The following is a 23,872-nucleotide window of genomic DNA, read 5'->3' as shown; positions in this document are numbered from 1 at the left end:
TTTCCTAATATTGTTTAAACCAGTGTTTCCCAAACATTTTCAAGTCAAGAACCCCCAAATTAATATGTATTTGTCTGCGGACCCCATCTGAAAATATTGTATACCAGGGGGACCCCCCATACAAGATTTGTGTTAAAATGTCAAATTGTTTCCAAGATTTTTTTTTAAAATAGCAGATCTTCAAGCTCACAACGAGCTTGTAGATCGACTATTAGCCAATGTATGTGTTTAAAGGGCGAAGGAAGGGCTCGCTTCCTTTGGGCTTGTTTTCATAGACCCGGTTGCTTTTTTCTCTCTCAAAAGCTGGCAACGCAGCCCCTTTAGAGGTTCTAAAGGTAGAGAGCTGCACGTTGAGAAAGAGAGAGAGAGAGAGAGAGGGAGGGAGCTGTGTGGGGCAGAGAGCTGAAAGCCCACGTGTGACGCTTCATTCCCCGGCTTGGCAATATTCTCATAGCGGGGCTTTGCATAGCATATCTCCTGTCCTATCTGTGTGTATGTGTGTATGTGTGTGTGTGTCTGTTACTGTACTTATACTGCCCCATAGAGTTTGCTTTAGACATGGAAGGAGACGGGAGTCAACAACTAGCCACATCTGGAAGCCTAAATGATTCACAACATGACCCGGGGTAAGAAGACTGAGAGAGATTTCCCTTTTTGAATGAATCTGGTGTCACGAATGTTTTCATGTCAGAGTGTTCTTGAGGGGGACTTCAGGCTGCCTCGTCGTCATACTGTACGCACTTATCAGCGAGGCTCCGTTTCTCCCACACGCAGTTTGAGGAGCTTCGGGTTTTATAGCAAGTGTGGCCTCCCACGGAATTATTGCGCGCAAAAATGTGCCTTTTTTATTCTTCCCGAGGCTTTAAGGTCGCTTTTAGAAGTAGTTTAGTCGTCATAAAATGGCCGAACTGACGTGACATCTGGACTCACTTCTGCTGTGTTTTCTTCTCCCTACAGTAAGATGTTTATCGGTGGACTCAGCTGGCAGACCTCACCAGGTGAGACTCATTTATTATTATCATTCTCTTACGTTGTTGTAGTCGATGTTTCTGTTAGTTTCCCGGCTGTTATTAACGACGTTGCCCCGGTTGGAAGTGCTGGCTATGATATGTGTTTGTGGTGTGTGTGAGTGCGTGTGTGTGCACTGTGTCCAGTCTTGTACTGGATGGGATGTCTTGCGAGTGTGTGTGTGTGTGTGTGTGTGTGTGTGTGTGTGTGTGAGTGAGTGAGTGAGTGAGTGTGTGTGTGCGCGCAATGTTATTTTTGATCTCCAATAATGTGAAGTCCTCTATTCGACCCCTATATGCGCATCGCGGGGCGTTTTTTTTTCTTCTTTTAAAAATAAATCCTACACTCACAACAAACACAGCATGACCGTTTCTTCTTTTCGACGTGTTTTTCTCTCTTCACAGACAGCCTTAGAGACTATTTTAGTAAATTTGGAGAAATAAGAGAATGTATGGTGATGAGAGACCCCACGACAAAACGTTCCAGGTAAAGGGTTTCTTTCTACTTTTTTTCCTCTTTTAGTTTGTCAAGCGATATTGGGTACTTTCTCCGTTGTCGGTGTTAAATCCTGTGTGCGCGTGCGCGCGCATATGTGTGTGTGACTGTGTGTATGTGTCTGTGTGAGTGCGAGAAAGAGAGAGGGAGAGAGAGAGAGACTGCGCGCGCGCGCGTGTGGTTTCACAGCAAGCCAGATAAGCTTAAATGCTCAATGCTGTAAAGCTGCGGCTGAATGCAGTTTGACATTGACTTTGTGACTATACTGCAATGGGTGGCGTGGTGTTGCCTTTCCTTACAGCATACCTAACCATTAATATACAGCTGTGTTAAATGTACAGCAGGACTACCTTAATCTTGATTTCAATGTCAATTATTAATAAAATGTCATAATAAATCTGACACTGCAGTAGGCGGGCTAATGGCTGGTGACTTATTGTGGGCATACAATATTGTTAATATTTGGTTCTAGACACCCATACATGTAATTTTAACACGATTGGTTTGTGTGTGCTTTCTTTGTGTTGCAGAGGTTTTGGGTTTGTTACGTTTACAGATGCTGCCAGTGTAGATAAAGTCTTAGCTCAGCCACACCATGAATTAGACTCAAAGACGGTGAGTTCATTTGGTTTATATTTCTTATTCCTGTTCATTTCATATTTTGTGAAATAAGTATATGTAGCATGTGGAGCAAGTGACCTACTGGACTACTTTTGATGTGCCTGTGTTGTCATGTTAAATAGCTTTTAGGTTAACAGGCTATTCAGATCAAGGTCATATGAGGAGAAAATAAATGAGAGCCATTCAATACCTAGACTAGTAGTAAAATGCCACCCTGGGCTGAATACAATATGTGTTCACATTCACTCCAGTAGATGAATGAGGCTGACACACCCCCTTCCTCATTGCAGCCACATGTGTGGAGTGTGCCCCTCAATCCACCTAACACATATTACTGTACATATGATCATGTCTGGTGCAATGCAAAGTAACGTCAGTAATGTCAGTGCCTAACCAATCCAGAAGTCAAATATTTTTTTATCATTACAATATATACAGTTGATACACTGTATATATATTACACAAAATGTGTAAGAGTAAGCAAATGCCACTCTGACAATATATGCATGTACTGTTACACGTCTGTCTACACACACACACACACACACACACACACACACACACACACACACACACACACACACACACACACACACACACACACACACACACACACACACACACACACACACACACACACACACACACACACACACACACACACACACACACACACAGATGCACGTGTCATGCATACATTATGCTCTTATGAAAAACAAACTATTGTGAATGATATTCTATTTTTTTTATTTGTAGACAAATAATTAAATAGGTCATACATACTTTTTTGAAGAGGTGTCTATATGCATTAGACAGTTCCACTGAAGTCATACTTGTCAGGGACTTTTGTTCAGTGGGCGATTAATATCCTGTCATAGCTCCAGAAATGGAATATTTCATACTGTTAAATAAGTGCTCTGTTTGCTATCTCCGCTGAAGGAAACTATAGATGGACTAATACACACGTGTTTAAGTACTGTACATATTGTACTTCAGCAGGCAGTGTACAGTAAGGGTGTACTGTAATCAAATCTGAGTGCCAAATTCAGTAAGAAACGGATATATATATTATATTTCAATTTGATTATCACATTCACTTTATTCGTATTTTTTGTTCGTAAAAGCTCTGTGTGTGTGTGTGCGCGTGTGCGTGTCACCACCACTGGAGCAGATGGGTGATCAGGGTCTTGCCCATGGGAATCACAACAGAGGGAGGGAGCAGACTTAAACTTAGGGCATTCTGGTCGCAAAACTTCCTTTTATAATCATTAGGATGCAGGCACACCTTACTTTGCAAGCAATTGCTATTATTGTGCCTTGCTGGTTTTGGTGCTGAAACAGTTTTAAGATTCTTATGTTCTGTTAGGCCTGCTGTGCCTATCTCTGACCTCATAGAAAAACAAAGATTTAGATGAATGCTATCATTCCAACCTTTTTAGGCCGTTTTCATTTATTTAGACAGGACATTATAGAGAGACAAAAAGCTGAGGGCAGAGATGGGGAAGAATATGCAACACAGGTTGAAATTTACATTACATTTAAATATGAATCAATTTGTGTTGCAGCCAGGCACTTTGTTAAATATTATTTTCAGACACAGTAATGGTAGCATTCATTTAGCCTTTTATTTTGCATAAAATTATAGTGGGGGAAATGCCAGTACATTCAGGGACACATTTCAATATGTGTGCCCTGTTCAAGGCCATTTTCAATTTGACTTAAAGCCCCTTTACTGGAAATGTATTGATATTACTGATAATAGCAAATGAGTGTAGTAGTAACTTCTTGTCTAGGTATAATAAACATTGTAAATGGAAACTGCATGGTTCACTAGTCATGTTTGTAATTGGATGATGTTTGGGCCGCTGTCTGAGTAATCAAAGGATGAAGCCGAGACAAGATGTCATCGACATTGTAGTTCTTGATGTGTTGCCGTTTTGTCCTCAGCATGCAAGTTGTTATCCCTTGTGCAAACCTGAGACATCTGTCTGTATTGTTTTCATTGCAAGTAGTCTTTGGTTAGAGTAAGTATACTGTGTTCCATATATCTTGTCGATGCACACCCATGCTGTTCAGTTTGCATTGCATAAAGTCCTGTCATATCTTTTAAAAAGTTGCCCCACAATGACGGATGAGCGAGTACATGAACATACCTTGTCAACAGGAACACCGTCATCACAGCATTCTTGTCCCCCGTTGCAGCTTTTTGCTTTCTGTCCAGTTATGGAATAAAAAAGCCAGCTTTCAGACCGGGATGAATGTGAATAGAACATATGGGAAAGCACAGCCTGAGGCTTCAAAACAGACATGCTGGTAATTCAGAGCATATTTACCATTTTTCATGAAGCTTTGTTCCATTTAGAAATATTGAAGCCATAGCATCTGTTAGTAAAGGGATTCAGTTGTTAGGCTAATATGAATAAGAGTGGAAATTGGGAACTATTATATAATGTAACAATGTAAGAAATACTTAAAGGTAGGGTAAGTGATATTTTTGGGTAAATTGTTTTTTATTTATTTAACCTTTAAAAGGTTAAAGTACTATATTCTGATAGTAATCATTGCTACAGAGCGTTTGTTCGGTCACAGGGGTCTCTCCAGCTCCCTAGTAAACAGAATATTGTACATTTTCAGGTAGGTGACAAAATTTAAGCCAATCAGGAGAGATCACTGAAAATGCATTTTCTGTTTAATAAAGAGCTGGAGAGACATGGGAGACTCCTTTTACTGAACAAACACTCTATAGCAATGAGTACTATCAGAATATAGAGCTATTTAACACTTATTTGAACCAAAGCAAATCACTTACCCTACTTTAAGTGTCTATAATGTCAGTTGATTGGGTCAGTGATTATGGGGTCAGTGATTCTGGTTTGGAATTACAATGTTAAATTTGTTGTACTGGTTGTCTTTGTTTTTTGTGTTTCTTGCAGTGTAGACACAATAAATGTTACATTTTCAAATTGTTCATGTAATAGCTCTATAAGACAGTAAATCTAACACTATCAAATCAAGCCAAACTATTTATATAGCACGCATTAGAGGTGTGAATATTCATTGGCCTCATGATTTGATTTTGATTTACCTGTTAATGATTAGTTTATACGATGCATCTCAATTTTTTCTATAATCCTTCTGACACCTTCTGATGTAGGCCTCCAATTTTATGTCTTAAGTCTCTGGGCCTCTGGCTGCCCAATGACTTTTCTTTCTTCATTTAGACTGGAGGAAATCTTTGGAAATGTAAACTTTCCAAAAACTGTAAATGAAGTACCATGTGTGGTTGAACTATGAAATGGGGCTCATATTATGTCCTAATTTTTTACAGCCTAAAAAAAACAACTTCAAAGCTGACTATGTTCTACTTTGTCTTGTGAGATAAAGGCAGTCTATTTGGTCCTGAGGTAATACAGTACCAGCCGTTATTGAATAGGGATGGGCAATATTATCGATTTCGCGATATATCGCGATATTTTATTTCGCGATACTGCATCGATACTCCAGTATCGATATCGCGATTTAAACATTATTATTATTTTTTTTTCCTTTTTCAGATACAGGCTTTATGAAAAACATTCAAAGAACCTATCACAGATCTGCAGCTACCAAATATGTAGTGTATATATAAACAATATGTAGTTGTGATATATGTATATATCGCAATATATCGCAATATGTCGCAATATATCGCAATATGTCGCAATATATCGCAATATATTGCAATATCGTGATACGACCCACGTATCGTGATACGTATCGCAATATAATCGTATCGTGACCCAAGTATCGTGATACGTATCGTATCGTGAGATTGTTGCCAATACCCATCCCTATTATTGAATGACCTTGGGTCAGCCTCTGCTTGCTGTTTTGATGTTTGAGGAATGGCAGGATAAGACCCACGAGGCAAGGAGGAGAGGAGCCAGAGAGGAGCAGCTGTTCAGGACAAATCTAAACCTTCTCCATCAGACAGGATTTGAAAGTCGAAAGCACAACCCGGAACATGTTGTTCTAAGTCTAGCAAATGTCCAGTCTCCGGCAATTGGGCTAGACTCCTGCATAGTAAAATCCTGGACTCTTATGAGTCCATTTGGTTATATTTTGTACACTCTCAGAGATAGATTACCACTCAGCATTTTACAGTGTAGAATCTAGATTGTATCTATCGCCCTCTGGTACAGTACAAACGGCAACTTACAGTAAATGTTTCTCAGTGAATGTTGGGGGGGGGTTGTTCTTTCATATGACTGGTGAAATACCACAAATACAGTATGTTCTGGCCCAAAATGTTTTGATAGCTGCACATTGAACTGCAAAATATATTATTTAAACAGTTATTCCACGTAGCAGTCAGAAAATATCGACAGAAATATTTATCGTTTGTATTATCGTAACGACATGACATGCCTCATTTTTTGCTCTCTCTCATATTTCCATTGTCACACACACACACACACACACACACACACACACACACACACACACACACACACACACACACATACACACCCCAAACCAAACGGGGACAAGCTGTGTGCTTTGATAAGCACTTCTCTTTCAGTTTTAAAACGAAATCATCTTACTCTGCCAGTATAGATGTTTGTAAGGAGAGAGTTTACCCAGGAGCTGCATTAATGCATGAAATCCTGTTGAAAGATCTGAACTTAGGATGTATACAATTGCCTTCTGCCCTGATCTTCTACACACAGTCGTGTGTAGAAGATCCTTAGAGGCACAGCGGGGGAACACTGTGACAGATAAAAGGCGAGAAAATAGAAGGAGTACTTCCCTTGGTCTGTTCTGTTTTATTAGCCTGACATACCCAGAGTCATGATTAAGACCCTGAGAGAATCCTGGTGTTCAAAGTGTAATTTCCCATCATGTAGCAATGCTGCAGTTCACAGTATCAAGAAATTACAAAATAGGTTAGCTGGTTTAAAACATGTTAGAGATTTGTAGATGGGCTGTCTGTGGTGCTACGGTGCTATATGTTTGCTGTGGAGTAGGGCTGTGGCGAAAGGAATTTGTCTTACTGCAGTGAAAAATCATCACTTTTTACAGTAATGAACTATTACATAAGAATCATACTTTTTCAATTAAAAGTTATTTTTGATATAATCTTTCACTAGTATTATTTTTTTCACAATAATCATTCCACATAAATGTGTTTTCTTCCCCCGGAATTGTATTTATTTATATATCTTAGTGTTTATGATTGAATTTTCCTCTTTTTTGTCAGTATCTCAAAGGAGTCATTCATAATTATAAGTTTGTGACCTAAAAAGGTGTTGCTATAAGCTCTCTCAAAATAATTTGAATTAGAATCCTTGTTGCTTAAATTGTTTACATTGCTTTGCTGGTAATCTGGACAAATATTTTTGTCTCAGTGAATAGTCATTTCCATCTGAGCATCTTGGTATGCGAGTCATTGTTTGAAATGACAATATTGTAAATTCATATTAATCTGAGTGTAGAATAATGCTGATAGTAGGCCTTGTGGTAAAAGAAAATGCTCAGCATGACAGAAACAGAGGTTGGGTTATATTATTGTAAGATGACATAAGATATGGTTTATAATTAAAAGGTAAGATATATCTCCATCTGTGGAACTTTGCCATTCAAAGCATATAATGTTGTCTTTGCACAAATAGGCCACACAACATAATTGAGTTTGAATTGGTTGTGCCTGAGGCTAATTGCCTAAACACATCTTGAAATGGAATTCATTATCTGCACGTTTGCCATACCCAAGTGGTATTGAATCAATCTCTTAATTTGACCTGATCTATGAAGATAACCGTGGTTTGAGATGAGATACAAAATATGACAAGACAACTTGTTTTGGACATCTTGCCTATCTTGTGTTCTAACATAATGTGATCACTGCCAGTCAAATCAAGACAGTCATCCTGTTTTACAGGGCCAGTTTCTTATGAACTATGAAAATAAACTTTGCTGAAAGAGTAGTCATTCGAAATGCACATAAAATATGTTGTAATAATCCAAATTTGAATGTTATGTTTTGTTCATTAGTAAACTGTAAGTTTCACATCTTCATTATAGTGTGTATTGCTCTTCCATTTGGGTATATTGAATCAGAAAGTATTTGGCCATTAACTGATAATATTTTATGATTATGATGCATAGTAGTGGATGATTGCATTCACCCTGTAGGCATTAGGCAAACCTTCAGATTCACTTTGAGAACTATGCAGCAACATGAAAGGATTGCTTTGCTGAACACGAATAAGTAATTTTCTGCAGGAGAGCAATTTTGATCTGTTTATGTTTTCTTCCTTCAAAAAGTCTGTTTGGATGAGATTGTTTGAAAGTTCTCGTTAGACAGAGAAGAGAACGTTGCATGTCATTATCCCATGAAATTGCTTCTCTTTATTTCCAATGCCAGAATTACAGAAGTACCCCACCCCTATACCAGTTAAACACATGGGAAATATAACATAAAGCTAATAACTCAGCAAGCATAAGATGAAGGAAAAAGTAATGGTTATGTGGGAATATCCAGAGTTGTCACAAGCCCCCCACCCCATCCCCCCCATCATATTCAGTCAGTGTTTCCCACCCAAAGTCAAAACACAGCTCTACCTACAGTAGAACATGACCAGAAAAACATTAGTTATAAGTACCTGTTTTTAACTGTTATTTTGTTTTTCCCCCTCCCTCCCTCCTTCTCAGATTGATCCTAAGGTTGCCTTTCCACGTCGCACCCAGCCTAAGGTAAGAAAAATAAGATCCATCTGCATACAGTAGCTTAAATGGAACTATCCTTTGTCTTAACTATCTTTCGCTTTTTTCGTTGCTTTATTGGTTGCTGTGCACAGCATGTGAATGGTATAGGAGCATGACTGTCTGATATACCAGACAGACTGGATGTGAACTTTCGGCCTTGTGTGCTTATAGCATTTACAAGGATGCAGTGATTGTCGCGTTGCTTTATTTTGTTTTCAGAAAACAATAGCAGTGGAGTGGACTTGTTTGACTGTAGTAGCTATTTTATGAAATGCATTTGTTTGTTGTTGGTCTTAACGCCTTACATTGATACAATGAAACATGTCTGCAGATGGTATAATGGTGTTTGTCAAGGTCTTTGCACTGATGTTCTCACTGACCTTCTCCAAGCCTATAGTGTAGAAGCTATAACACATAACCCAATGTAGTGCTATTCAGCATCACTATCAGCCAGGGCTTTTTTCACCTAAACTGGTTGGAAATCAATAATGGATTTTCTTTTTCCCACTGGCTCACAGAAAGGTATTGTTACAGAGTAGTTGAGATTTCAAATGTGGAGCTGGCAGCGAAAGCTTTAAAAGGCAGAGCACATGCATTTTGTCTTAGTGATATTGGCATATTGGTCATTTTTGTCAGTTAGGCGCTTCACTTAAAACTTTAAACGCATAGATGTTGTGCTTGAACAAGGATGTGAGCTGGTTGGTTTACAATACAGCACAGAGCTGAGAATGTTTTGAAACATCCAGAGGGTTTAACAATGACACTATAACAGAATACATTGCATATGAAAAGTCCCTTGTTGTTCTATTGGAAACGTCAATTGCAGAGTGTTTTTTAAAGAAAGTGTGCTCCTCGGAGCACAGGTCTCCGCCAGGCCGGGTTGCAAACGTTGGTCATAGCCACTTGGGATGGAATGGGTCAATGGGATCTGAAAAATCTAACTTATACATCTGGATCACATGACCCCAGAAATAATGTGTACCGATTTGTGTGAGTTTTGGACAAAATCTGTAGGAGTAGTAGCTTGTCAGCAACTTGTCAGCAACTTGTCAGCTGGAAATGGGCATGGGTAGTTCCGTGAAGATCAAAGGAATCCCAAGCGGAAAATAATTTTGATTGTATGACCTATGGTTCAAGAGTTACAGGCCAAAACGTGAATTGGCCTGTTATAGCGCCACCATGAGGCCAATTTGAAAAATGTAGGGTGGCATTTCTTCCTTAGCCTGGTGGGAATGTGCGTGCAAAGTTTCACGCTGATTGGTGCAGTTATAGATCAAAACGTGAATTGGCCTGTTATAGTGCCACCACGAGGCCCATTTGTATTTTAGGGTGGCATTTCTTCCTTGACCTGGTGGCGATGTGCGTGCAAAGTTCCACGGCAATTGGACGCTGCCTTTGGAAGCCAATCTTAGCCAATTAAGATGGAATATGAAAAATGTGACAGATCCGTCTTGATCACATGATCCCTACACATGATAATTTGTAGGGATTTTCGTGATGTTTGGACACAAATATAATATAAACAAATCCTGGTGGCTCTATAACAGGCCGATGTGAAAAGCTTTGGGCAGGGTTTCTGCTCTGGCCTCCAGGGAGTGTGCGTGCACAGTTTCATGCCGATCAGTCCAGCGGTGCCGGAGAATAGCTGTTAACAAACAGATTGACGAACACACACACACAAGGACATACGGACGGACGGACAGGGGCGAAAACATAGTCTCATCCACGCTTTCGCCTTACAAAGGATATTAAAGAAATGTGATTATGGTTGTCAGAGTTTGTATTAATCACAAAAACCCTAGCATCCTTATATTTGGCATGTCGTAACATTCGGCAGAAATAGCAGATCTACAAGCTCACAATGCGTCGCAATGCGCTGTGAGCTTGTATTTTTGGTGAAGAGATTTGGAGTAGAGGGAAAAAAGGAGGGGGCAAAGGTTATTTTGCTCTCATGTCATACTCGGCCAGGGTGGGGGTTTCCACCTTCCAAGATGACAAAGGAGCAAAATGCCCACACTATGGCAAATTACCTCAGTTTTCCATTAGCCTTCTTTGTCCACCCCTTTTTCTCCTCCGCCGGCTGTCTGTAAGGCTTCATATGTTGTTGAACGGGTGTTTTTGCCATGGGTGAATGCCAGGCTTGGCAGGTGCCCACTGTGGCACAAGGCTTTAGAGAAGACACTTAGAGCAAAGATAACGCAAACAAAACTCATCGTGTTACTGAGAGACAAAAATGGGCAGCACAGATACTGTAGGGTTGGGTACTGAAACTCGATGCCAGTATTAGACTGAATCACAACACACATTTTCAGTGCTTCATTTCAGTGCCACTTAAATTCCTGAGCTATCAGTTTGCCCCCTGGTGCTCCAAAATGTACATTGCAGGCCATATATGCATTTTAATTAGTATCGAAGTATCAGTTCAGACACAAATCGTAGGCACTGGTACCATTTTAAAATATTCTGTTTAGCACCATTATCGGAGAAAAAACAAAACAATACCCAACCAGCCTATCCTTACCAGGCTAAATGAATAGTTATTATCACATAATTTAAAATCATTTTTGACATTTTGTTTGAAACCCAGGTGTTTGTAAATTCAGGTGTTTCCGTACTGAATTCGAATGGCTGAATTCTGTGTACTAGTATACAGTATAATTCTCTTTCCCCATGTAACATTTTTGTGTCGGTATGCATAGGATCTTGGAATGGGGACACAAGCTGTGTCAATTGAAAACAAGGCTGGCACAGAAGAACGGCAGTCATTAATGGGATAATCAGTGTAATTCTATAGTACAGTATTTTGACAAGTCAACTGTATACTGTATGGACCAAGCCCAACCAAATGAAGTATATTAATTTGTATATAGTTTAACATGCGTGCTGATTACAATACAATGATTTTACATTAAACTCCATAGCCATGTCATAGTGGTTTCTCAGAAACCGTGGTGGTCGTTGTGACTCACTCTATCTTTGCTAAGGTAAAAGATATTAAGCAGTAGGGGCTATAGCAGCACAGACATTCAAGAACAGAGGCAAACACAGAGTTACTGTAGTTAAATGAAACGCATAATCATAACCACCATTTATCATTTAAATATGAATCTCTTCTTAATTTGTTTTGCCTGGTTGAATAAAGGTTAGATAAATAAGATAAACTGGTATGGTGTACAGTACCAGTGATCGGTATTAACTGACTTTGCTGCATCCTATAGTCCCAGCACAGGGACAAAGGGGCACAAAGGAGAGTTGATTGTAGGGATCATCTATCATTGAAAACATGCTGAGCTGTAACAAGCTCGCAAATGAAAATCACAAATTAAGATGAGGTGATGTTCAACAGAAACCTTATTTTAAAGTTAGCCAAAAACAAAACAACAAGCTCACTTGTTCCATGTCCTGATATACTACAGTGTGTGTGTGTGTGTAAATGTGTGTGTGTGTGTATATATATATATATATATATATATATATATATATATATATATATATATATGTGTTTTTTTATCAATGCCATATTGTACCATATGATCCTCAGCACTGACACATGACCTTAGTGAATACTTGTATGCTTAAAACCTTGGTCCATATTTCACCGCATGAATTCATCATATATTGAGAGAGAAAGAGACTTGTGAAAGGATGCTGATACGAGGATGTCCCTCAGCTGTGATGCTGTGTTCGTAGACATGTGGAGAGATGCTGTTTTCTGCTCTCTCTTTGTAAGGAGGCTGTGTTTACACTGAAACATGGGGAAATGGGTCCCTTTTGTGTTTGCCAGAGAAACCGAGGTGCCAGTTCGTGCCGACATTGCAAGGTCCTGGGTTCTCAGCTGTTCGTGTCATTACCGGTGATGTTGCCATCGTTGCCCTCGTTTCCCCACAGTGGAGTCACAGACAGCCATAGCATGTCCCAGCATGATTTTAATTGCCAATGGGACTGTGGCCACTTCAGTGGTAGAGGAGCTCCGATGGCTTGTTATGGAAATAAAAATTAAAAATAAATCACAGAGCAATCACAGTCACAGAGCAATGGACCCAACCACTTTTATTGTCTGAGCACCTCATAAAGGCGATTTGTCCCATATGGTATCACTAGCATGCGTTTGCAACATCAATATGGTGGTGTTTGGGGCTGCATAGATGAACACTCAAGCACACAGGTAAATGTGACTGCTTGACCAGACACTTTGAGGAATTCAGGTTAGTAATTCTTCCGCCTAAAGTCTGCTGCCTACTACAAACAAAGTCAAACTTTGTTTTAGCTTTTGCAGGCTTGCTGTACGGAACAACTTAGAGGACAAAACTATTTTATACTCGCTACAGCTCAGCTCTTTTCTGAACGTTAGACCCGCCCATTCAGTAGTTTACCTAGCAACACCACAGCTCGCTCGAGCCACTCAATTTCTTCATCACCCTCTGACACATTTGTCATGGAGGTTTCGCCATTTCTGACAGGTTGTGTTTATGATTCCTCATAGAGGGATTATAGAGGTGTTTGTACCTCCTAACCTATCGGCCAACCTCTCTTTAAAACTATCCATTGTTCATTGCTGGCAGAATCAAGCATTGGACAAAATGCAGAAAAAGAACAAAATCCATCACGCCCAAACTTCTTGCCCAATCACACATGATGTTTGGTTAGCAGAGGTGTTCGTCTAGTTAGAAAATCTTGGAAGTGCAAATAGACCGTCGGTAAGGCACTGCCGAAGTTCTTTTGACATAATTTTGTTCTTATTGACCTTTTAAGGTTAATGTATACTTATCTGTACGGTGGTATTGTTTGCTGAAAATAAATCAATCCATGTCACATTTGTCACTTAGAAATAAGGTATTCTTGGAATACCGTATTAAGAATATTTTCTTCTGCCTGGACTGTCTTGTGTTTATCTACATGAGGAGGGAGGCTCACTGTGCTGGACTCTTGAAAGAAAATTGTTCTGACTGGGTTATCAGCCACAAAAGCCCTGTCCCAAATTCTGCCATGGCCTGTGACAGCCAAGTCTGTTGTTCCACTGTTTAGGGACTGCTGTACTAGTCCTGGGGGGTATGGCTATTCACTCACTCACTCACTGTCACTCTCTTCACTCTCACGCACTGTGAGTGTCAGATTAGCTCTGGTCCCTCCCCCATCACGCTCTTGTCTTGACTGCATTCCACACCACTGTGTGTGCTTAATATTCTTAGCTGGAGGAAAGCTCTATGGTGTATTTGTGGTGCTGGAGTTGGGCTGTGGGACGTTGTCTTGCTGTGAGAGAAAACCCCCTCGCCAAGAATTTATTGAAGTCCAATAATGATGCTGTGTGAAGCATGCATACACCCCCCCCCCCTCTATACATCCACAACACACACATATATGTGCACGCACGCACGCACGCACGCACGCACGCACGCACGCACGCACGCACGCACGCACGCACGCACGCACGCACGCACGCACACTGCTCTACAACCATTCAGAATAGTTTTATACTTCAATGGAAATTAAACCTGTGCACGCTCTACTTCATTGGTTGCCCCATGGAGCTACCCCGCCTCTCATATCATTTGCGGGTTTTGTCACGGTGGCGACATGCTGAAGATGACAAGTGCACAGAGCTTCCGGGAACAATTTGGATTGACAAATATTAGACAGTGTTCTGGACATAAGTCAATTAATATTGTGCTTCCTCTTCCAATCTGTCCCTTGCATGAGTTGGTTTGACTTTTCTATCAGAACTAGCATGAGTGCTATTTGGAAATATGTTGAATTTGAGGAGAATTAACAAGGGAAGACAGCAAGCATGCCAGCAGAGTAGAAACATAGAAAGGAAGAATAAATGTCGGGCTGTCACTGATTAAGATCACACAGAAAGTGCTGGGATGTCAGCGCAGCAGTGCTCAGCGACATCACTACTTTGTGCCAATCATGGGTGTATTGGTGCCAATGAGCAAACCATCTCCATGCTACATAGCACCTACCTCCTACATAAAGAGCACCTACTGTCAACTCAAGACACAATGGGCGTACTAACTAGTTAATGTACAGAGAAAAGGACTGGTGGGTAAGGTTGCATCAGAACAATTATTTGCACTCGTACAAAGGCTTGCAATTATATTTCAAGGTCGCACAGATTCAATTTTGGGAGCATATGCGACCAAAACTGTCGCAATTTTGAGCCCTGCCCCACCCTGCCTCATCACCCAATTAGTTTCTACTCCGTTTTCTATCTTTACCAGGCCTACAAAACCCTGTAAATCCAGGCTTACACCTTGCTCAGTGATATGATCTAGATTTTGTAATATGATACCCCCCCACACCACCACCACCAATCACAGAATGATGTTGATCTTAACCGACACAGCTTTCTGCTGGGAAAATTAAACCGCCGTTGCTGCCAACTCCCCTGAAAATCCCTGCAAGCTTATTAAGATCACTAGCTTCTCTGTTCCGACTCCGTTCTGCACAGCTACAGCTACATGAGCTCAGAAGAGCACTGGAGGACAAAACAAAGTCCTTAATGTAGAACCAAATGGCATATCGGTGTCATTGTACAGCTTCACGGTGTATGATAATCATAAAAGGCTGCCTTGTTATTCCTCATCAAAAAATATTTTCTTTCATTACGATTATGCTTGGCTGTGTATTGTGATGAAAAAAATAAAAGGGGGAAGGAAAAGGTGGTGGTGTTGACGGTGGTCATGAACCACACCCAACATTGCAGGAAATGCACTGGCTTTACGACCTGAAACAGAAAAACAATCCCGATTGGTGGCGGGGAAAACTTCGATCCACACTAGGGGAAAGCGACAGGGGAGTTGATGGGATTTCTGTGTTGTCACTTTCCCCTCACCTCCTGTCAAAACAGATGTGTTCCCAACACAAACATACTGAACCTGGACGAAAGCTGACGTGACACGAGAAGCACTTTTCCCCCCCTTCTTTCTTCTCCTCCAGTGATAATGGCTGCAGTGCAGAGGCTGGAGAGATGAGTTTTAATCCCAGTGCCTTCAGCTCCCTTGATTTCAGTCGCATCCGTGGAAGTGCTCCAGACGAAAATGGGGCCGGCCAAAGCACAGACATATGAATGACTGTTTGTTTGTTCAGTGGTCAGACACAATCGCCAATGGAGTGACCTAGTTTTGGGGGCCATTCAAAGCGTTACTCCTTTTGATTGGAGTACATTTTGTTTTGTGTCTTGCATTCGCTTCCGTTCCTGTCCCTAACATTTTATTTGCTCCAGTGGTTCGATGCGTGGATATAAAAACGGATGTGTTACACGAGACTGGGAGGAACTCCGAATGCATATGCATGTGTCTTGCATGTGTCGGGGATTGACTGCTTGTGAATTTTATTTACACTGTGTGAATCCTCTGTTGCTGGCCCCTATCTTCTCTCTGGCCTGACTTCCTTTTTCTGTGGGTGGAGGGGTAATGAGTCCTTCTGGAGGATGGAGGGGTTCTTACAATGCTTACCAATGGCAGCAGTCAGGCAGGGGAGAGAGGACAGTGAGATGTGCAGGATTCTGACATTGCTAAACCTGATGCTGACTGACAGTAATGAGGACAGTCTGCTAGCCAGGGTGGAGAGGAGAGAGGCAAGTGGAAGGCCTGGTCTACCACTCAAGACCTCTTATCAAAGCCTGTGCACATATTCTATACATGCACACACATGTGCACATGAACATCAACCCACACAGTATAACACTCATACTGTATATACAGTATAGAGTAGATACACACATCAACGTGTGCAAACACATGCTTTTACTCTCACAGAGGATAACATTCACACATGCATGCTGCGTTCTCATGCAGGCCACGCACACCCAGACTAATGATCATCTGTCTACTCTAAATTGTGTGTGTGTGTCTGTGTGTATGTCTGTCTCCTGTGCATTAATCGGGCACTGTGCCACAGTGTGGAAACGATCAACTGGCCTTTATCCCTAAAAACAAAATATTATATTTAGCCTACGTGTTAGCCCTTTTCAGTACAAAGGAAATTAATGAATGAATTGTTGTGAAGCACTTTGAAACTTTCTTTTGAAAGGTACTGTATAAGTAGTTTATCACCCGGGCATTTGTTGGGGTAAGACGCGCATCACGTTTTTCAGTTGCAAATGGGACATGTGACTTCATGTGGCTAACACCTCCAATAGAGCAGTCTGATCTCCAAGAATTTAGTATACATTGCACGGACCCAGTGCACGTCATTCCGTGCATAGTAGCCTAGAAACCCCGAAAATCCGTGCATATGTTCTGTACGACGAGTCCCACGGTGGGCGTAACCAGTTGCAACCCGGAAAAACCCGGAAGCAGAGCAGTCCCCACAACAATATGTACGATTCTGTGCCTATCGGTACATAACTCAAACGGCGCTGAGTAGGTTCAAGGGAATGTCGCAACGTTCGGGGCGGCGACTCGCTCGCTTTAGCTCGCTCGGTGGTCCCTTACGTGGCGACAATTCCCTTGAAACTGCGCGCCTCCGAAATGGTTTAGTCACAATGGGGAGGATGCGAGGCGGTTCTGCACGGATTTTTGGGTTTTCCAGTTGTCTATGCACGGAATGACCACTCCGTGCAATGTATACTAAATTATTGGCGATCGGGTTGAATAGAGTCTTTGTTGACATTTCTGTCTAAATCGTTAAAGGTTTGTTACACGTTTCCTTTTCTGCTTTGTCTTTGTTTCCTAGAATGAACACCATGTACTGTGTTATTGATCATTTTTGTCTGTACGATTTTTTACACTGTGATGCTGCAATTGGTACATTTTGTTTTGGAAATAGAAGTAATGGATCTGTAAGACTGATTTGCCATGATTGTGGCTTGTCTCCTTGTAATAGTCCTATTATAACTAGATGCACTGCAGTTTGTTATTATGCCACAAGCCAGGTGGCTCTTTCTCAGGCTGATGTGGCGTGACAGTTCTTTGTCTGTTGTTAGTGTTTGCTCTCCTATTAGTCTTCAGCACCGTATGCCTGGGATTCTAGATGCAAAAATTTAAGCTTGACAATTGAATTACATTATGTCATTGGTTGTTAGGGGTGGGCTGTATACATTTTTACATACCATCAAACAGTCTCCATTGCCAAATATTACCACGGTATTCGGTATTATCGGGTGATTAAAAAAACATTTCCGGGGCTGTAGGGAGCCGCAATGCAGATGTCACAGGCCGGACATTAAAGGTAGGGTAAAGGCCATTGCACACAGGATGCGATTATTGCGATTCAGTAACAGGAGTCTCCATGTCTCTCCAGCTCTTTAATAAACAGAAAATACATTTTCCGGTAGGTGTCAAAATCTCAGCCAATCAGGAGAAAGTACCAATTTTTAAGCTTCATTTTTATAGTGTTCCAGTTCCAATTTTGCCTGCTCATTTCTTAGTGTCATCACTTCCAATTTCACTTGTTTAATCTATATCCTGATTGAGTTCTCTATCCTGATTGGATAAAATTGGAAATGAAACTGAAACTGAAACAAAAATGTATTTTTCTGTTTATAAAGAGCTGGAGAGACAAGGAGACTCCTTTTACTGAACAAATACTATATAGCAACGAGTACTATCAGAATATAGAGCTATTTAACACTTATTTTAACCAAAGAAAATCACTTACCCTACCTTTAATGAAAGGGACACTGTTGCTATTTTCAAAGATTACCACTTATTGCCCAAAGTTAATGGTTGTGCCTGTATTCATTTTGCTTGCTATCTGTCATTATATAAGTGTCATTGCTTTTAGCATGGCCCACATGTGGCTTTAGTGATTGTGTTTTACTGATACTAAAGGAATCCTGCTACTTTTGCTGAAATCCAGTGCTTTATTTTATGAATACAATGTATCAAAATGCATGTGTACTTTATGTCGGTAGTTCTGAAATTGGGGTCAGGGGGTCCTTGGGCGGCCAAATACATATCAATTTGGGGGTCCTTGACATGAAAAAGTTTGAGAACCACTGCTTTATGTAATTGATAAGGCTATACAATGTTTAATAAGTCATTTGACTGCTTTGCATGACTTAGCACCATTGGCAGCCCATGATTATGGTTTTCTGTCACTTTTGATGTGCCTTCCATTTATTCAGTATTTGTTCAAAAAGGTATTCATTCAATTAGGCTGTGGCTATTAATTCCCTCATGGAATGACACCATCTTTTCTGTATTTCTAAGGATTTATTCTTCTAGGTGTTACTAAAACCTGTGTAAAATATGGGTTCATTTGTACACTCAGAGTTAATGAATGCTAAGGATTTCACACTAGGAAGGGAAAAACGAGGATCTAGAGAAAATCTGAGAGCTGAGGCATAACGGAGAGTCAGCATGGTCTGGTCTTGTTCTCTGTATGTATATGCATGTATGTATAATATAACCCCTTCCCTGAGCTGAGGTTGTATACATTTATTATGATCCATGATCTCCCTTATTCATCTGTCAACATGTGTCTCACCGCAGAGTGAACTGACTCTGACTGCAGGACTGCTGAACGGTCAGTTCAGTCGGTGCCCTTAAGAGCTTAGCCATCCCTCTAAACAGTGTCTTAGCCTCTATCCTTCTCAGCTGTGACCTTTTTCTCTTCCACACACTGTTCACTTATTCACTGCTGACATGTTGGCTCTCTTAAATCGCCACATATTTCAACACCCGTGCTGCCATTGGCGTGCTCCCAAAAGCACTGAGATTAAAACACTTCCCTCCTTTTGTGACGTCTACGTAAAAAAACGTGTGTTTCGTGCTTTTATTTTACCGGCCAACAGTTTGGTTCACTAGTGCACATTACTTTGTGTACGAGACGTGTGCACATAAATCGCTGAAGGTGTGACATTTTGATAAACTAGTGTTTTGATCTTATTCGTAGTTGTTATGCCAATTTATTGTGTCATTAAAAATGTACCAGGCCGATGGCCACCAGCCTACTCAGGAACGATGCAAGTTGGGAATGCATACCCCATCCAGTTGTTCCATTCCACATTCCATACTGCCAGAGCACCCGGTAGTATGGGATGTGAGGGATTTTAGTGTGTGGAGACCCATTCACAGAAAGATCAAGCACAAATCCATCGGTGGAGAGAAATCTCAAATGATGGCAAGATGGATCACATGCATGTCAGTAAGGAAAATTGTTCTATCATTCAACATGCTCAATACAAACGCCCTATTCGATCATATCCAAGGGGATAATTATTCAGTACATTCAAGTAAAATACAGGCTTTGCTCATCCTGTGCGAATGTGCCACGCAAAACACAGATGTCGGGGGGTAATTTCTAAATTACATGAGATCCCCACGTAATACTAGTTCCGTGCGAATAGGGCTTCAGAGTCTGACACTAGACATCTGCACATGATCTGACTAAGATATGAGACTAATATACAGACTATCAACAGTGGCTATAGTTTTAGCCGGCCTTCAACAGTGGCCATCTGGATAATATATATATATACAGTGGGTATATATACAGTCGATCAACAACGAATTCAAGATTGAGTGAAAATTATTATCAGCAGTTATCTGCAACAGGCTTCTGTCATGGTTCAATAGTGTACATCCTAGCAGTCCAAGACAGTACAAATGTTGTGCCAGAGTCGAGCAGGAGTCAGTTATTGCAAAGAACAGGAGAGATCATATGGGGTCAGGCTTGGTTGTAGAGCCTGACGCCCCTCTACTGTACCACATCATAGTTGAAAGGGTTTCACCTGGATAGCGTCCAGCTTCCTCCTCATCCTCCCTTCTGACCAGACTGTCCAGTTCAACTCCAACTATCGAGCTAGTCTTCCTCAACAGCTTGTTTAGTTTGTTGGCAACTTGGCATCCTTAGTGTCCTCCCCCACACACACACAGACCACGGCAAAGAAGAGATCAGTGGCTACTATAGAATGGTAGAACAACTGCAGCAGCATGGTGAATACTTTGAAGGACCTGGGCCTCCTCAGAAAGGACAGCTTGCTCTTTCTTTTCCTGTAGAGGGCTTCAGAGTTGTCAGTCTAGTCCAGTTTGTTGTTTGTGTGTGCTCTCAGGAATGTGTAAGTATCCACCATCTCCACCTCCTCCCACCAGACGATGGTGGGAGTTGGGGACCTCTTCTTGCTCTGCCTGTAGTCCACCACGAGCTCCTTGGTCTTTACAATGTTGAGCTGGAGGTGATTGTTGTCACACACCACTCTACAAAACTCTCAACCGGGCTTCTGTACTCCTCCTCATTGCAGCAGAAAATTGTTTTCATTTAATTTCTTCATTAGCGGTAGGCAAATGGGCACACATTTACTGTGTATTAACAAGAATGCCAGTATCCATAGTATGGTTAGATGGTCTAAAATGCATATAATCAGTTATAATAAAAAATAAAGAATCACAGTTAAGAAACTGAAAAAAGATTTAGGTGTCCACTAATTGACTAAGACAGTGAATCCCTATGTACATTATGTGATTAAGCAATTCAGGTAATGACCTCTCATGAAAGTAGTTAATCTCCCATGTAATGCTGAGCAGATCTGCTTACTTGTAATGCATACAAACTACAACCTCAAACGAATGTTACTTCACAACAGGCTGCTGAATTAGACGTAATAAATGGTAAAGAAAGAGTGATCTACAGTCAACTCAATCTTCAGCTCTTGAAGCATTAAGTGTGCCTTTTTGCTGTGACATTCAATGCCTTACACTACTTTATGCTTGCTGACAAAACATGAAGAAGGAGAAAGAACTTTCATTGAGTGAACACATTTGCATCAGATGTAAATACTCCATCCAAATAAGGCCAGTTCAACTCTGAGGTGGATGACACTTGACCAAAGGAAACAAATGAAGGGATATACTGTGTTTGACCCCATTTTTCTCGATCATTGCATTCTATCCTCTGTGTTACATAGGGACGATGAAAATACTTTTAGACTTGACCTCTGTTAACTATTTTCAGCAACCTGGCTCCCTGCTCTTGCAATATGTACGTGCGCTTTCCATTCAGTAGTACTGATATTTATCCTTCTGATACTGGTTGCTGTTTGATTTCCCTACCACTTAATACAATTTCACATTTGTATGTGTTTAAGGAATATATTTGAGATATTATTTTCATTTAAAATGTGGTATATTTTGGACAACATCTAAGTTATACTTTTGTCTGAGATGCCTACAGTAGTGGTTCTCAACGTGGGGTCCGGGGACCACCAGGGGTTTGGAGTTCCCAGCTAAATTATTGATTATTAGTAATCACCCCTTTAGACGTGTCTTCCCCACCTAATCTAATTCCCTTATTTTTGTCTCTGCCAGGCTAAGACTGCCTAAGGCCGGATGGCCGAAGGCCAGAGACTATGTTTTTGTTCCTATCCGATTGGCTATGACTGACTTTCGGCCTGGCAGAGACCTGCACCCAGAGGAGCACACTATTCTACTTATCATTCTAATTTTAAAGTCATACTGTGTAACGTTCGGGTCTGTAACGTACAGAGTTTGTAAAATAAGCGGAACCAAATGGTTCCATTTGAACACTCTCAGAGTAAATTAACACTACTAAGGATTTCACAGTATAGAATGGGGTCCCAGAGATAAAAATTGTATCAATAAGGGGGCTGTGGTCTAATGCATATCAAACTGGGGGTCCTTGAAATGAAGAAGGTTGATAATCACTGACCTAGAGTACATGGTATCCCCACCTTTTCTCTATTTGCTCTCTTTGTTTTTTTGTGGTTTGCCACAGCTTGATGAATCCAGTGCTAAATATAGAGGCATGTCTCAGAGACATTAGCACTTTGGAAGACAGAGGACAGACAGTACAACTGACAGTGTGAAGACCACAGATAAAATGGCCTCTCAGGCTCAGCACAGGCTTCATCATCACTATTTGTTTTATCTGTTTGAACTGTGCCCGCCCGTTCCATCGGACTCACTTAAGAAAGGAACTCAAATATCTGATCACAGGCCAGACATTTATCTGCAATGGTTTTCCTCAATTCAATTTGTCTGTATTGTGATATCAGGCATGTCCATATTTGGGAATACTCCAGACACTGGAATCTGGGATCTACATATATGGGCATAACATCATTGCCTAACAACAACAATTTGCACGGATGGATTTGATCTCCATATGGGCCATAATCTGGGTACACACACAACCATGGATATCTCCATATATGGGCTTGTGATATACAGATTTGCTACGTCGGGCATGTCCATATTGGGCTGTAGTGTTAACTGTTATCAGCCTGTCCGTTGTTGCTGGGGTTATTGCATTGACATCACATTGCGAATGTCCAATCCATATATGGGCATATCTTCCCTTGCCCGATAGGTAGTCTATGGACGGGGGGTGTTGGTGTTTCCTTTGTTAAATGTGGGCCTGTTGTAAAGCCCTTTGAGACTGTAACAGTTATTATAGGCTGTGCAAGCACATTTGAGTTTCTTTAATTTTATACTAGAACCAGGAGACCTGGTACTGCCAGAGCCCTAGTGGTTGAAATCTGAATGGCCGGGCTTCGCATGACGTGTGTCCCTTCTATGTCCCGTCTATGACGAAAGGGGGACAGACTTTTTTGGCTGGGGCCGGGGGACAAAGTGACATACCATGTATGGACAAAACAGATACAAAGCCTCATGTAAGCCCGACCCCTTGGGTCTGGCAAAAAATATAAAGTCAACTCTATTAACGGGTGTTTAAGGTACATTTCTGGAGATCAGTCTGTGAGATCAGTAAAGTCACGAGATCTCTCACAAAAGTGAGAGATCTCGTGAGGTCTCGTGCTAGTGGAGGGGAAGGTGTATGGGGTACTGTATGTGTCAGTGTACACCTGGCCTAGACACAGGGAAGGGTCTTTTTAAACAGTCAGAAGCTGAGCCTTCCCTCTAGCTGCACATTTCATGGAGATCAAAGTACTGACCAATGCAGCTGAACTAACAGTGGGTTGGACCATTGGAATGTGCCTGAACTGTATGCAGAAAACAGGGCCTCTGTGCTGTCTCTCTGCCTGGCCTGTCACGCAAAGAATTCCTAAACCCAAATTATGTTTTGACTTCATGAC

At 41.1% G+C, this 23,872-nt stretch overlaps 1 protein-coding gene across 7 annotated transcripts in view; it reads left to right on the top strand.

Annotated features, from left to right (window-relative positions):
* The first annotated feature begins 383 nt into the window (after positions 1-383).
* Positions 384-23,872, top strand: part of LOC311057925 (RNA-binding protein Musashi homolog 2-like) — a 266,036-nt gene continuing 242,547 nt past the window's right edge. For all 7 annotated transcript variants that reach the window (XM_084075126.1, XM_084075124.1, XM_084075125.1 and 4 more), the window contains exons 1-5: positions 384-626; positions 958-998; positions 1,413-1,494; positions 2,034-2,118; positions 8,818-8,859. In XM_084075126.1, the coding sequence (XP_083931252.1) occupies positions 559-626; positions 958-998; positions 1,413-1,494; positions 2,034-2,118; positions 8,818-8,859 (318 nt within the window). In that variant the 5' untranslated portion in view covers positions 384-558. The remainder of the gene's footprint in view (positions 627-957; positions 999-1,412; positions 1,495-2,033; positions 2,119-8,817; positions 8,860-23,872) is intronic.

The sequence above is a fragment of the Gymnoscopelus microlampas genome, assembly GCF_963454915.1.
Source record: "Gymnoscopelus microlampas genome assembly, chromosome: 12".
Taxonomy (NCBI): domain Eukaryota; kingdom Metazoa; phylum Chordata; class Actinopteri; order Myctophiformes; family Myctophidae; genus Gymnoscopelus; species Gymnoscopelus microlampas.
Note: the sequence above shows the minus strand (reverse complement) of the source record. Positions and strands in the feature narration are given on the sequence as shown.